Source organism: Meleagris gallopavo, chromosome 5, assembly GCF_905368555.1.
Source record: "Meleagris gallopavo chromosome 5, MGAL_WU_HG_1.1, whole genome shotgun sequence".
Lineage (NCBI taxonomy): Eukaryota > Metazoa > Chordata > Aves > Galliformes > Phasianidae > Meleagris > Meleagris gallopavo.
The window spans coordinates 54,635,285-54,651,257 of NC_139408.1; the positions used below are offsets into that span (position 1 = coordinate 54,635,285).

Genomic DNA, 15,973 nt, shown 5'->3' on the forward strand with positions numbered 1-15,973 from the left:
AGAAACTGGGGGAAAGCACATTACTGAAGTTCCTGAGTAAAACCTGGTGATGAATTCACAGAATACAGGGTCTGGAGGAGACCTCTGGGGATCATCCAGTCCAACTCCTGCTCATGCAGCTCCCTACAGTAGGTTGCACAGGAAAGGTTCACGTGGGCTTTGAACATCGCGGGAGAAGGGGACTCCACAACCTCTCTAGGTAACCTATTCCAGTGCTCTGTCACTAACACAGTAAAGTTGTTTCTCATCTTCACGTGGAACTTTCTATCTTCCAATTTGTGCCCTTGTCCTCTTGCTGGGAACCACAGAAAAGAGCCTAGCCCCATCCATTTGACTTCCACCCTTTAGATATTTATAAACAGCAATGAGATCCTCTCTCAGTCTCCTCTCCTCCAGGAGAAGAGCCCCAGGTCTCTCAGCCTTTCCTCAGAAAGGAGATGCTCCAGGCCCCTATTCATCTTTGTAGCCCTACACTACAGAGGAGGAAGAGTACCACTCTTGTGAAAGCATTTTACTTCCACGCTAATTCTACTCAAGATGTATTTATAGGCTCATACAGGCAGAATTTCTCAAGTTGTGCCAGAGTCCAGGTTCAATACAAAGAGAACATACATGTGTTCCTCTGAAAGAAGCAATAAAACCACACACAGATCATCTCAGCCAAGCATAAAACATCATCAGCCACAGACAAATCCCTCATCTTGAAGCATTTCAAAGGCAATGCAGGGTTAATCTCCGTGCCCAGGGATGCTGTTGCACCCAAAGAGCAGCTCTGTCACCTCTGATAAAATACATCAGTTGCCATGAGTACAGCAGAATGCAAATGCTGTAAGAAATATTGTATACTAAGCAACTTTTGCTTTGTTCCTCAGTCTCCCAAGTTTCCAACACTTCACAAAATGGCAGAGAGCAATGTAGCAGACCTCCACACCTCTATGTGCATCACAGCATATCAACCCTCCAGAGATCCCTGTGATGGCAGTGACAAATACCCTACAGCATCAACAACCTGATGTGTCCCAGGGGCTGGGATCACTGCACAGCCACTCCTGATGTCATATTCACCAGACTCTGAAACCTGCTGGCTGCTGGAAGTGGGGAGGAGGGACCTGGAGAAGGATATGTGCTCTGGTTTTATAGGCCATGTCTGAAGACAGGGCTGCTGCGCATCATGGATGGGATGCAGGGCTAGATGGAGGCTGCACAAATTTATTTTGCATTGTTAACAATGAGTAAAAAGTGAAAAGGCTGGGAACAAAATACTAGAATTTTCTAATAGCCCTGGTGTTTGGGAGGACAAGTCTCCAAGGATGGCCAAAGCAGCATCTTCCATGAGCCCTTTCCTCCACCCACACAGATGCCAGGTGGGAGAGAGGCATAAGACCCGCAAGAGGTGGAGCCAGGTGTTCCAGAGGCAAGCAAAACTCTGGCCTGAGGAGCCACCAGAGCACTGCCAGGATGATGACACCACCGCAACCTGCCCTTACTAGGCTATGGGGCAGGGAGATGAGACACAGCAATGTGTAACTCAGCATCGAAACTGCTTACAAACCAGCTGCTTTGTCCAACAAGAGTAATTTAAAGCGCATGTAGAAAGGTGCCCTGCTCTTCCCACCCCCTCAATCCCCTCCAAACAAACTCCAGGGGTCCTGGGACCTGCTGGGGATTGCCCACACTCGTGCTGACTTCCCTGCCTGAGCTGTTCGGCCCTCCACCCAGTCATGAAGTGCATATCTCACAGGGCTGAAGCACATCACCACACACAGCGCTTCATTAAAAGCCTCAGAGTGACAAGGAGTGTTAAGCAGATATAAAGGACATCAGTCATTTACCCATCTGGTGGAAAGTCTAGTTGCTGGCAGAAAATAGACAAGATTGTTATGGCGAGATTCACCATATGGCACCATTATGCAGAGCTTTGCAAGTGCTTTCTCTGAGCGTGCAAGCAAGATTTTAGCCTTTGAAGAAACGCTGTATTGTTAGCCTAGATACACAGGAGCCTCTTGAAAGAAGCTGTGGCAGATGGCTCAGCTTTGTTCCCTGTGTTCGAAGGCAGCTCATCAGGACGCGGACGTCCCCCATCATGGGCACAAGGGACAGGCAGCCCCAGCACTGCCTCCCAGGGCTGGTGTTAGCGTCACTCTGAGGACGCAAGCATGCCACCACATGCCATGGCACGCTGAACATCCTGACGGAGGACCAGAGGCTGCTGAAGGGGTAGAAATGGCCTAAACCCAGCGGGTGCCGCCGGAGGTACCTCACTGCTGTGAGAACTCTGCAAGCTCTGCCGAATCTTGGTGGGATGCAGTGGTGGCAATGAAAGAACCGCACAAAACCACCAAGTCTCATCCCAGCAAAAAGAGCTGCAAAATGCTAAATTTTGCTGGAATACTCTGCTTTTGTCAGTGAATTCATACCAGCACCTGCTCCTCCCTGGGTGGCTGAGCCTGGCCAGAGCCCCAGCAGGACACAGGACAAAGGAAAGCCTTTCAAATGGGGCCGGTGCCCGCTTGAGCGACATCCCAACAATACCCCCACGAAAGCCCATTCAACTCTGGGGAGGGGGAAGGAAGGGAAAGGGGAAAAGTTGCTCTGGGAGGAAGCAGTAATCATTCACTGACCGCAGCAACAGCATTTCCATGTGCTCGGAGCAAAGGCAAGCCACTGCCTGCTCCTGTTGCTGGCTGGGATGGGATGCATCGTACCCACAGCCCAGGCTGCAAATGGGGCACATTCCCTGCTGGAAAAGCACCTGCACAGCCATAACATGAAAACAAGGCTATTCTGCAGAAGTTGAAAAGCAGTCAAAATCCAAAGTGTCTACGTACAGGGCAAGCTGTACAACACATGGCAGGAAAACAAAACAAGTTAACCTTGGAGATACAACAGCTGGCTTAAACCTCTCAGCAGTATAAGCCCTTGTGTTCTGCCACTGGCCCAATCACAGTTTCTCTCCAGAAGTTGTTACTAGACTCAGATGAGCAGGCACATTAAGAACACCCAGAGTCCTAAAGATTTTTGGCAGGATTGCTCCAAAAAGAAAGAGGTGTTGCCCTTTGATGCTCACAGCAACTCAGGGTCTGCAGAGTAGGGACCTTATGCATTATTTATCTTTGTGGGAGAACTGTCCCAATGGGTGGCCAAATCCAGGACCAAAATCCTCCCTGTGCGCCACTCCAAGCCTGGGCCGAAGGGAACAATGGTGCAGAAAAGCTGCTATGAAGCCACAAGAGAAGAGTTGGCAGAGCACCAACCTGAACTGGCAAAGCCTCCAGGTTCCCTCCAGCCCCTCTGACTTCTCTCAACCCAATGACCAAGTACACTGAGCCCTTTGGAGGCAGCCCTGGTCCCACAGTGTGGGCACATGCTGCCCTGTGGCAGACACTCAAGTGTGACCCGGCAGAGTTGGGGCCACGGTGCTGAGCAGCAACATGGAGCTCGACAAGCGTAAAGCTCAGCCCAGAGCCTCTGAGCGCTTTCTCTGTCTCTCTTCCAAATGTTACACAGTGGGTTTATACAGAAACAGTGGGATAGTTTCCAAACCATTTAGCTAATGCTGAAATTTAATACCCAGCACCAACAGGTTATGGAGAATAAGAAGGAGCTAGCTGTAACTGGGGTGGAGAGGGGAGGCTGCATCTTCACTCCTCAAAATGCCTTTTGGGGGAATGTGCCCTCATGCACCCGTGGAGATCAGATCAGCTCTCCTTTCCTTTCCAGCTCAGGTAAATCACATTTCTGCGGACAAACCAAGGGACTGCAGCTGCTTGCATAGGAGCACAGCAGGGGCATGCTGCCTGCCCTCCCCAAATGGCTCCAGGCCTCAAGGGAGCCAGCACAGCTTCCACCGACCCCACTCCTGGTGCAGCAGCTGCCTCCCAGCTTTCTTTCAGCAGCAGCTGGGGAAAAAAGCAAAACCTTGGCAGCACGGAGTAAGGGAAACACCAGAGCATGCCTGGGTCCGGCTGGTCCCCAGCAGCTCCTGCCTTGCTGCACGTGCAGCAATCTCCACAGTGCATCCTGTGCTGGAAGCATCCACCCAAATCTGGGGGGAGATGCTTTGAAAATCAAATGCAGAATGTGCTGTGGCTGCAGGGAAGTCCTGTCCCCATTATGGCATACTGTGCATCCCAGCCCATTCTGTCCTATTGCTCATGGAGAAAGTCCTCAGGGATAAACCTGCTCTGGAGTGGCCTGGATCACCAAACCCATGCTGCCAGTGACTGATGGGACACGCTTATCATGAGGTGTGACCAGGCAGCATCACAGCATGACCTTTCTGCTCCTGCTATACAACAAAACACCACAAAGAAATTCCATTTCAGTGCTGAACCAACTCAAATTGGAGCATTTCTCGTCCATCCAACAAGCCATAGAGAAATGCAAGGAAATCAAAGCTTCTTTTTGCTGACATTTTTTATTCTTCTTTTTCATCTTTTTCAGAGTTTTGAGTACTGAGGGACAAAGAAACAGCATCTTGACTCTGAACATCAATTTAGACTGTTACCAAGGAATCCTGCAAAGCAGAGTGCGCAGCAAGGAAAACTGCTTTGCAACTACAGGGGATGAGCTGCTTTTTCAGCTCCAACATCACTATACCGCCCCACACTCCAGGGGTGTGCAAAGCAATATATGACCCCTGCTGCTACCTGCCCTCAGAAATCAATACTTTCCAACAAGAAAGGGAAACCACCCCCAACTGGCAGTACTGCATGGAGGAGCAGAGCTCGAGGTTCAGCACTAAACCACTTGCAAGAGCAGCCCCTGATGCACCCCTTCGCATCAAAGCCTGCCTGAAGACACAAACCCAAGCATGTCCTCCTTGGACAGACTAGAAGGAGGGAGGGGGTGGGAAGGGAAAAGAAAATATAAAAAGCGCTCTACTTACCACCAGCTCAGTGAACATGACATCCAGCTCCTCCACTGGTGGCATGGGCAGCGCGGGCTCCATGGTCTGCAGGGCGAAGCTGCTGTCATTGCGCAGCCGGTACGTGATCTCGGGATGGTCGCTGCTGCGAAAGCAGCAGAAGATGAAGGAGATCCCCCGACCGCTCCTCTTCCTCGGGGCCATGGCCAAAACGCTCCGCGTCCCTCCCTGCTGGGCGCTAGATCCTGGGGAGAGAGGAGAGAGAAGGCTCTGGCAGCCGCCCCGCAGAACTGCACTCCCGTCCTGCAGAGAGGAGGAATCAGAGCCACCCACGCGCTCGGCAAGGAGGGGAAGAAGGGAGACTGTTTACGTGCCAAATATTTCTGCTCAGATTTGACATTTATGGTCCGGGCAACCTTGAGGACCGTGCTAATTCAAAAGACGCCTTTACTTGCCTTGTGCGGATGCCATCAGAACAGGAGGTGACCCCAGACTCACAGCTCTGCAGTGGAGCAGGTCCTGCCCCCTGCAATCACTGCAAATCCCAGTGCAAATCCTGCTGACATCCCCACGCCGTGCTGCTCCTGTGGGCCCAGAAGCCAGCCCAGCCCGGTGACAGCGTATGGTATAGCCGGGATGCTGTGACCAGAAGCAGCTGGATGCACACTGCGTCCCCAGTACATCAAGACCTCATACAGATCAAGGAGCCCTGAGCTGCAGAGAACAGAAATATCCTATATAACCCCACTGCACTCTTAAAAGCACTCCTAAACATTCAACTTCAGCCACCAGTTGGGAGGCTCTTTTTCACGGAAAGTTTTACTTGGTTTTAATTAGATAAACCCTACTTGGAATTCCAGTAAATATTTACAAGACGTGAATTCAGCTGATAAAAATCACACGGTGCTGGTAACTCAGACTTTCCTACGCAGTGCTTACGTGGGGCATTACTCACGTTGTCAGTCTGTTCAGTTCTGTTGATTTCTCAAGCTCACATCAGGACTGACATTTGTGGCAGGAGGGTAAACATGCAGCAACCAGCATGACAGAAATGCCACTCGGTGCTTGGCCCAACAGATTATGGCAAGGACCAGCCAAACACTGCACAAAAAGCGTGACTGTCAAGGATAAGAGTCAGCAACACAAGGGGAGAGCTTGCTAAGAGGAGTGAGGATAGCAAAGGAGCACCCCAATGAGAAAAGGCAGACAGATTTTTTATAAAGCTTACACATTTGAATTCTAAATGCACACTAATTGTACGCCCACTTGTCTCACCTCTGCAAAACACGACACTGAGATGTTTAGAAAGAGGGCAAGTAGCCACGCACTACCAACATTAATGCAGAAGGTTGAAATATTGAGGACTTGGATTTACCAACAAAGTTAAGAAGAGACTTGGAGAAAAGGTCAACAATTGGACAGAAGTCCAATTTCTCTGGAGCCAGCCATTGCCATCTCACCATGTTTGTATGCCCAAAAAAACCAGCTGCTGGACACCACAGAGAGCCAGTGGTGGAGGTGGGTTGGTGGCAGACCTGCAGTGGGACCCTGCACCACCACTTGCTTGCCCTGAGCAGCAAACACTGCTTTCCCAAAACAAGGACCTTGCAGAAAACTTAGGCTTACTCAGATAGCTTTAACTGAGGATCTGAGCCTTGAAATTCTTTTCAACTGTATACTTTCAGCACGCAGTGTAAACATCTGCCACACCAAGAGCCATGGGAAACAGTTACTCAGTCTTCATACAAAATAATCCCAAACTGTGCAACTGCTCTATGCCCAATCTGGATGATGCTCCTCTCACAGAGCCCAAAACTCATTTCACATTCAGCATCTTGGATTTGGAAAAATGCAGCCATAGGAGGAATTTCAGCTGCCACGAATCTCTCAACTCAGCTCCCAGACAGCCTGCACCAGAGCAAATCCATTAGCAGCCTGCTGGCACTCATTGCGCTTTAGGAGGGTTTGGGACCCAGAGGACAGCTTCTTTCCTAAGGTTAATGGGGAAGGAAACAAAAAAACAACACACAGACCCATTCTTCCAACACAGAGAAAACAAGCAATGCATTGCAGGCTTGGTTTTGCAGGACCATGTAACATTGAGGAATGAAGGCAGGGGAGGTTGTAGTGATACCCCAATTCCACTTGGGGTGACTTCCCAATTCCAAGGCACAACAGTTCATGCCTTGCATGGAAGCTTGGTTCCAATCCACATCCGCTCAGATGTGCAAAGTTTGGCCACTTGGTCTTCCTCCTGAATCGGGGCAAGATCCTGCTCCCATAGCCAGCATGCTTCGTGGACAAGCAACCATGCTACTGGAGCAAACCAAGCTGCTCTCCACTTCCACAGGGTGTTTGCCAGCCCCTTTTCAACACTGCATCAACTTTGTCCTTGAAACCTGCTGCTACATTGCTACATACAAGCTCTGATTTGGGCTTGCAAAAATGGAGAGAAAGCTTTTATTAGAACAACACCTGCTCTTCAGAGACTCTTGCTCCTGTTGGTGTCTTAAGAGAAATCTGAACAGACCAAAATCACAGAGTCTTAGAATGGCCTGGGTTGCAAAGGACCACAATGCTCACCCAGTTCCAACCCCCTGCTATGTGCAGGGTCACCAACCAGCAGCCCAGGCTGCCCAGAGCCACATCCAGCCTGGCCTTGAATGCCTCCAGGGATGGGGCATCCACAGCCTCCTTGGGCAACCTGTTCCAGTGCCTCACCACCCTTTGAGTGAAAAGCTTCCTCCTGAAGGAAGGCAGGATTTTATTTTGGGCTTTAAAGCAGGCAGTCATGTAGTAACCAAGACAAGGTATTTTTGAGTTTCTTCCAGCTCAGGAGCTATTGAGGTTACTAATTTTCATTTATAAACAATTAGAAAAAGAAACACCTTATAATGCAGGCTGAGTGGGCTGTGGGTTATTAGCAACAAAGGCTAAAAATGGTTAGAGAAAGAATATGTTAGCTACCAGGCAAATAGCATTAAACCTTGAAAACACTGATGAATATTCATTAACGTGATGGATAAAAATCAAAACACTGCTTCCTGGCAGGTCATGGGGAGTGCTGCAGACAACACAGACTGCCCTTGTCGGAATGCAGACCAGATACACAGCCTCCTCTTTTCCCTGTAAATTCTACAGAAATCACTTATTCATGAAGAAAAAAAAAGAAAAAAAAAAAACCACAACTATTGCAATCCAGAGGCTTGGACTAAGGAAAATAAAAGGGACCGCTGGTTTCATGCAGTGTCACTCATTAAAAGTCCCGCTTCCACCTCCCATCTACACATTGGAGCACTAATTACATCAATAAATTCAAGTCAGATTGTGATCTAATGGTGCCTTCTGGCCTTCACTATTGAGCAGGCCAGAATAAATTAAATTTAATTGCCACTGTATATACTGAGCCAAGGAAGATAGGCTGGGAAGGGTCATTTAGGGAACTTATCGCCAAAGCCCTTAATCCCAAGCCAGGACTGATGGGGCTGAGTCATTTCCAAAACTGCTTTGATTTCACAGAAAAAGGGGTAGAATTGTGCATGGGATGAGCTCAGCTGGGACGAGCCAGGAGCAGAGAATGTAGCATGGAGACCTGTCGTGCAACCTGGCTCTCACACACCACATCTGGCCACGGTCTTCTCTGCTGACTTGTGTCAGGTGGGCCCTCCTGTAGGTTTACAAAAGGTAAGCCTTATCTCCATTGCAAATCGACAAGTGATGGCAATCGCCTTGGCTCATCGAGAGCTCCAAAGGACTTCTACTACAGTAACATGGCAAAATAGGAGAAATGATGGCCACCACTCTCACGGATGACTCTCTCCATCTCTCACCTGGGCACATTCAGAGTCATCTCAACTAGACCCTTTCCCAGCAATGCAGTATATAGGATTTAAAGAGCAGCTGTGCTCGTGATCTCCCAGGGCTGACAGCAGTGTTTGTATGCCACAGCTGAAGCTGGCTTCCTGCAAGCTCCTGCCTTCCACGGGAACCACCCAATGCATTTCTTCTGCCTGCTCGCTCCGTCACATATCCATGTCTGGTTTTGTCCCCCAAGGGAAGTCAGATGAGGATTGGGAATGATACAGATAGGAGCTAATTAATTCCGAGACATTTGCCCTTGGCAAGCTGGACGAGATAAAGGGAATTTGTCTTCTCTGAGCTACAATAATGAACCACTCGAGCAACCAGACAAGGGAAAAAAGTCACTGTCCCTATTACAGGCACTAATGGCAGACAGAAGAGTACCTGTGGCTACACCTTTGTCTAGCACACAGAAGGTCCTCTTGGAAGAAGCAGTAAGTTGTAACCTATTTCCAGCATGGGGGAAATGAAAGAGTCAGAAAAGCTAGGAAAGCTATTTTCTTGTCAATCTCTTTCTGCATTTCTGATGGGGGCTGCAATCTGGGTGATGTCCCACTGGTCTCTGTCACCAGTACTGGTGCCACCAATCCCCTCTCCAGCCAACTCCACCTACACAAAGGCCCACCTACCCAGCTCAGGTGCACCTGCTCCAATTACTGCCAAAGCAAGGGCTGGGAGGTTCTGAAGATGGACACATACTGAAACAAGTGGAACTGGGGCATCGTTGTTCACAGATGCGAGCTGAGAATTGGAGATGCCCATGAGATCCCATGAGATTAGCTCATACGAGCTGCGGGGTGGGGAGCAGGAGGCAAACATGGCCCAGGATGAGAGCCAGAGGACAGCAGAGGAGACCAGGGGTGTCTGATCTTTCAGCAGGTATTACCCAGGTAAAAACATAGCAGCTGCCAAAAGTTAAATTTGAAGCTGATGCTGGACAAAAGGAGATGTTTTGCCATGACACAGCAGGCTACACAATAGAGATGTTTCAAGCTGAGACTATTTTTTGAAATAGAGCTTTTGGCTGTGGGGTTGTAAAGCACTGACTACAATAAGGATCTGATCCATGGAGTCTCTAAGCAACTCAATAAAATGACAACTTCAGAAGCATCTCTCTTTGGTTTGTAGCATCCCTATTAACTGGTTGCCTCTTACTTAGAAAGGGTAGGGGTCTCTGATCCCAAGGAGGCTGTCACAGGGTCTGCAACTACCAAAGGTCCCAGCAAGGCTCCCTGCAGCTGGGCTGGGAGGCACTGCACCACCACAGCCACATCTTGCAGCAACAGGGCAGATATGGCAATGGCTTCCACGTGCCCTGCATAGGTTTTCTGCTTCAGCCAGCTGCTTGGGAGCCACATCCCTGAAGAACTAAGAGAGAGCAGGGCAGGGCACTTCCTGGAAGTTGGCACTTTATCCTGGTAAATTGTGCCAAACCCTGCACGAGTGTCATGATGGCATTTCAACTGATAATAGGACAAGCAGGGCAGCAGGGTCATGTCCCTGGCTGCGACAGATGCCAGCCCTCCTCTTCTGACCCTTGCTTTGTCCTCCCCAGCAGTGACCTTGTCTACTCCTCTGCACTGCCATGCTACCACGGCTGCAGTGGTACAAAACAACAGAGAGGTGCTTTAATCTCAACACCTTCTCCTCCTGTCCGTGTTGTTCAGCTGGATTTTTGCAGCTTGTTCTAAAAAGCCACAAAGGGCGAAATGAAGCTTTGGGTAGGAGTTAATCCAAGCGCTCCTCGCAGCCACTCCCTGCTTTGCCAAACAGCCATAAGACACAGATGAGGGAGGGTGTGGGGAGGCGATGCTCCTTTGGAAATCCAGTGCAAAATCAAAAAAGAAAAAAAGATCAGCAACCACAGCTGGGATGGGATGCGTTCACATCTCCCAGCTCCTCGAAGCCCATGTTTGAGACCTGGCTGATGCGTGCCCTGATGCGGGACCCACCATAACCAACAAGGGACACCACACGGGCTACAGTGAAAGGACACAGAGAGAAAAAATGAGCTGAAGTTTGGCCCCACCCCCCTAAAAAAAAAAAAAAAAAAAAAGCCACCAACCCAACATCACCCAGAGCAGTGTTTAAATGAAATCAGTCATTAGGAGAAAATTGGACCCTGGTGTCGCTTCCGCCTTTGCTTTAAGGAAAGAAGAGCAGCAATTACTGCTTGCATATTCAGCAGCCTCCTTGGCAAGCTGAACTAGACTGCATGGAGCAACGTGCCTGCAACTGATGCCCCAGTGAGCTGGTTTGGAGCCAGTACTGGTATTGCAACGCTGCGGTCTGCAGCACCAAAATACCCAGAGAGGGCACAAATGCATGCAAAGAAGCGTGCACACTCCTCTTCACACCCGCCTCCAAACCCACACAGGAGCTAGGAGCTAAATCATCAAATATGAATATTAGCTTGTTGTTTTTCTGGCTCCTCTCCCATCCCCTCCCCAGACAAGAATATAAGATCCCGAGCAAGCTCTTTCCCAACAGGGAGCTTTATTTCAGCGTGTTTCACAAGGTGAAACTGTTTTTGTGCAAGTGTGGTGACACTCACTGACCAGCTCTGCCTACCCTGACCGATTTCAGCATTTCTGCCATGCCAAGCCCTGGAGTTTTGGTGAAGTGTGGGATGCTCTGACACTTCTCCATTGCTGCAAAGCAGCCTTTCTTCTGCCAGTAATCAGGATGGGCTCCCAGGGTGTCCTCAACCCTGTACCACTTGTGACAGCACATCCAAAGCAGAAGTTTGGCACCTAGCACGTTGCTCCTGTAGATTAACCCATCCCACTGCTAAGCAATGCAGCAGCTTTCCTCTGTGCACTTCCCCACGCACGCACAGCCCATCCAATCAGACAGCACAAGTGCTACGTTTTAATTATTGGTTTTAATTATTCTTTCTTTAAACTTTGTAATCAAGCCCTTCTTTGGATGAGCAACTCAAGAAACAGGACTGCATCGGTGGAAGCCACCTCTGCTCCCAGCCCAGCAGATCAGAACCCGTCCCCAGGACACAGCCTGGCACTGCCCTAGTGGTTTCTATTAAAAGTAACCAGGCAGACTCCTTGGCCACAAACTCCCACGCAGACCCCCTTCGCAGACATAAGGCTGTTTCCACGCACAGACCGCATAGGAGACGAATGTTTATGTTTGGCTGAAATACGTGCGCGTCGGCAGGACTGCAGTTTTGACGTTGGAGGAGGGAGAAAAAAAAAGAAAGAAAAAAAAAAAAAAAACCATAAAACACTTGGCCAAAAAGCGCTGAACCGTTCGACGATGGGTTTTTCCCATGAACCCACCTGTGAGATGCAATGAGGCAGAGCTTGGGAGCTCCCCTGCCCCGTGGTGCTACTGCCACACCTCTGGGTACTGTATTGCTGCAGTGGACCAGCTGTACATCAACCACATGGGGACGTGGCCTTAATGCTATCAGGGAACACCAGCTGCCAGCAGGAGCCTGACTCACTGCAAAAAATCACAAGAGCTGTAATTCCCAGCATAAGCGAATCTCAAATTCTTCAGTTTCATAGATTTATATACATAAATATAGCTGCCAAATCCTAAACTACCCCAGATCTTCCTCTCTCTTTCCAGAGATCCTCTTGTACTCCACAAACCCAAAAAAAGAGGGTTTTGCATCTCCGAATTGCACTCATGCTGCACAACCCCAACGTGATAGCTGTGCCATGCCCTGATTTTGGTAGGAGCCTGCTGCAGTTGAAAGCCTCATCCACCACCAGCACCACTAAAACGACAGCGCTCACATAAAACATGTTCACTGCTTTCTGTATTCTTTCCTCTTATTGTGGCATTCATCATAAAATGAGGCATACATCTGGGCCTGCTGTCTTGCAAGAAGATGTTTTATTCTACTCCTGGCCAAGTGAGTTTGCAGAGGCATTTTGGAGACTTGATAGTGAAATTCAGATTGCAGCATGAAATATTAAAGCAGTTTTTTCACTAAGATGGTACACAGTTATGTACAGGGATTTATAATATGCCAAAAAGAGCCTGCTTTATTCTGGCTGTACACAATTTGACAATGCTATTCACAGAAAAGAACAGCAGCTCCCATGCAAGCACTCATCCAGCAACAACACAGCACAGATCACAAGTCTCTTCTCCAGTACATGAGCAAGGAGCACTCAGCCCAGGAAAGCACAATGCTGCAATCTGCTTTTCTGGGGAAAAGCATCCACATGGCAGAGCGAGACATGATCTGACTTAAAACTCTCCAACCTCAGAGCAGCAGCATCTGCTTTGGCAGCCCAGCAGAAATGCAGAGCAGGGGATGGATGCAGGCTCTTATGGGACCACCTCTGCCCCTGAGGCAAGGTTGGGTGCAAGGAGAAGATGTCTGTTGGGTGCTCATACAGCCCCTCACCCCACCACCACTGCAGGGATTGATGCTGCTCAATGCACAGATGTACTCGACTGGGGAAGGAGCTGCTGGAGCAAACCTTTGCTTAATTTTGGAGGATTAAAACCACACCTTGTTGAGACTTTCCCAGTCAACAAGACAGCAAGAGGTACAGCAACACCAGAAGTTCACCATTAAAAAGGTAAATCTAACCAGTGGTGAGCTCAGTATTGATGCCAGATCCTCTCGATGGATCACAGACCACCCCCCACTGAAACTCCATCAGATCAAATGTCACTTATTTCAGAAACAAGGACAACAGACAGGTAACCACAGACAAGACCCAGTTTGGGAACCTAAATAAATGTATATATACATTTCCTAATACTCACTTAGGTGCTAAGTGACCCAATTCTACAAAGCACACACGTGCCTTTTTCCAGCAGATGGGCAGATTCGTGGTCCTCCTTTTGCAAAAGCAAACACTAAAACACACGGGTTGGTGGTGGGAGGAAGAAATATTTTTCCCACTACAACTCTACAGTGTTCTGGGGCAAGAGGAAGCCCTCACCTCCCCTCTTCTTCCTCCATCCCAGCTCCATTCTCAGCACCCAGTGCTGCCACAAGCTGACATCCAGTCCTGCTCCATTTCCACCCCTGGTTTTGTCCAAATTGGGAAGAAATACACACACTAAGCTAAAAACCATCACCACGAGGCTAATAACATGGAGACATGAAAGCCCACCTTAGCGTACCAGGTTTCAGAAGCCTCCCAACACAGCAGGACTGCGTTCCAGCCAGCCAAAGCCTTGTCTGCCAGAAGGAAAGCTCCTATCTCAGTATTGCTCTGTTTACCCCAAAGGATGTGGATTTAAGTCATTGCATTTCTGAGATCACTGCAGGCTCCAAGCACTTACTTTGATGATGCAAAGCTTTTGTCAATAAAAGCTCAGCAGTCTTGCAAGTGGGGAGAGAGTAGAGCTGCATTTCCCACTGTTGGAGGACATTTGTTTGCCAATTAGCCTTTTTCTGGAGAACAAACAGTTCAATAAAAGCTTTGCTTTATTTTAATTTCTTCCCTCACCCCCCTCCACCTCCTGCTTCTCCAATGAGTATCTGGACTCTCACTTTGATTTATCATATGCAAAGCCTCACTGCTGAACTTTCCATTTCACTGCTCCCTATTTCAGTGATAATCCCTGGGGTGAGATGGGCTCTCCTGCTGTAGAACCGGGGAGGAAGGAAGGCAGGTTTTTCCTCTCTTAAACTCCTTAATTAATCTGGCATCGCACACAGGGTTTTTGAAGCTGTTCAGCAGCAAACACCTGCAGTACAGCAGCTCAGCAATGTCTGGGGCCACCAGCACAGCATGGCATCAAGGAGCTACCAGCTGAATCCCTAATGGCCAATCTAGGGCTTGGGGATTTTTGGATTATCCACGCTTAAGGTAAGGCTACTAGAGCTGCTGGTATTTACACAACTTGTGGTGTGCAGCAAGCTTCTGTTTATTCTTTCAAAATGGAACTGGTTGAAGCTGCCATAAACAGGAGACCACACTGGAAGAGGCCCTGAAGGACAGATCTCTGAGTAGATTATTAAACTTCTGGTCCAGAAAGTCCCCAAAGCCAATGAAACAGATTCATTGGGTTTATCAATAGCCCTACACGCCAGAAGCCACGCGAAATGCTTATTTCCCTTTAAAGATTTTATAACACTGATATTAATCCAGAATGACTTTTGCCCCTGAAGTATGAATCTGGGGTCGAGAATTCCTTGATAAAAATGTCTGATAGCAGAAATTCCCCACCGGCAACTCACAGCACTAATACCTCCCACTGCTTCAGCAGATGAAGGCCAAGAAATAATAAACGTGAACTCACATCATGATGCTCACGCATCACGACATGATGCTGCACAATTGCACCAAGATGGCTTGAGGAAATGAGAAGAGCTCCAGCACTGTGTCTGCTCCTCGCCAGGCTGGTAAAAGCAGCAATTTTTATCACATTACACTGAAGGACTGTTTGCATTTGAACATAAGAAAGAAAAAATAAAAGCAGGTAACTATAGTGGATGAGTCTAATTGGAGAGCTTGGGTGTATTTTTTTTAGCACAACATGATCTAGATAATGGCAAAACCTCTGCTTTGGAAAGGATGGATGCTCAAGCCCACTTCCTTATAATTCAGTGCTGGCCTAATCAAGGCACATCACTTTCATTGCCTATCTTCCTGCTGGCTGGGAAGTGCAAGGGCTAGCTTTGAGCCTGGCCAACACATCTGCTGCCAGGGATGAGTTGAGCAATGGCCTTTCTCCAGCACAGTATCCAGACAGAATCATCCACCCAGTGAAAATCCCAAGGGGATGCATTTAAAAATCAATATCGGCCATTTAGGTGCTTAATCCAGGAAAGTATCAGCATCAGCAGCATCGATATAAACCAAATTTAAGCATAGTGAGTACACGTACAGGCTTTGTTTTTTTGTGCATTGATTTAGCCTAATCTGTCTTTTCCCCAACATTTTCAAGTCCAAATGGGGTATCAGTAGCACTGCTGATGCTTCAGACACCCTGTCTGCCTCATCTCTGGAGCCTTTTTGATGCAGTGCTGCTGTTTAAAAGCCAAACCTCCTCCCTCCAGGGAGCAAACACTTCCAGCAAGGAAACCCCCCTTGAAGGTGCAAAATTGCAGTGACAGCAGCCATCTCCCCACCAAGGTTACATAGCAAAGTCTTGGGTTCGTTTGTTTTTGCAGGTATGGGGTTGCACTCACCATAAGTCACAATACTAAAGTTCCCATTCTCTGTTGATATTTACATAACAATCTCCCTTTTCATTAAAGCTGGGAAACAAGCAGCCTTACAATTGCAGGGAAATGCTTGAAAAAGT

The 15,973-nt window shown here is 48.5% G+C and overlaps 1 protein-coding gene across 1 annotated transcript in view; it reads right to left on the reverse strand.

The window, feature by feature from the left end:
• Positions 1 to 15,973, reverse strand: part of DAAM1 (dishevelled associated activator of morphogenesis 1) — an 82,781-nt gene that overhangs the window by 45,805 nt on the left and 21,003 nt on the right. Inside the window, 1 exon segment of the mRNA XM_085225833.1 lies at positions 4,889 to 5,112. Within this exon segment, the coding sequence (XP_085081959.1) occupies positions 4,889 to 5,071 (183 nt within the window). The 5' untranslated portion in view covers positions 5,072 to 5,112.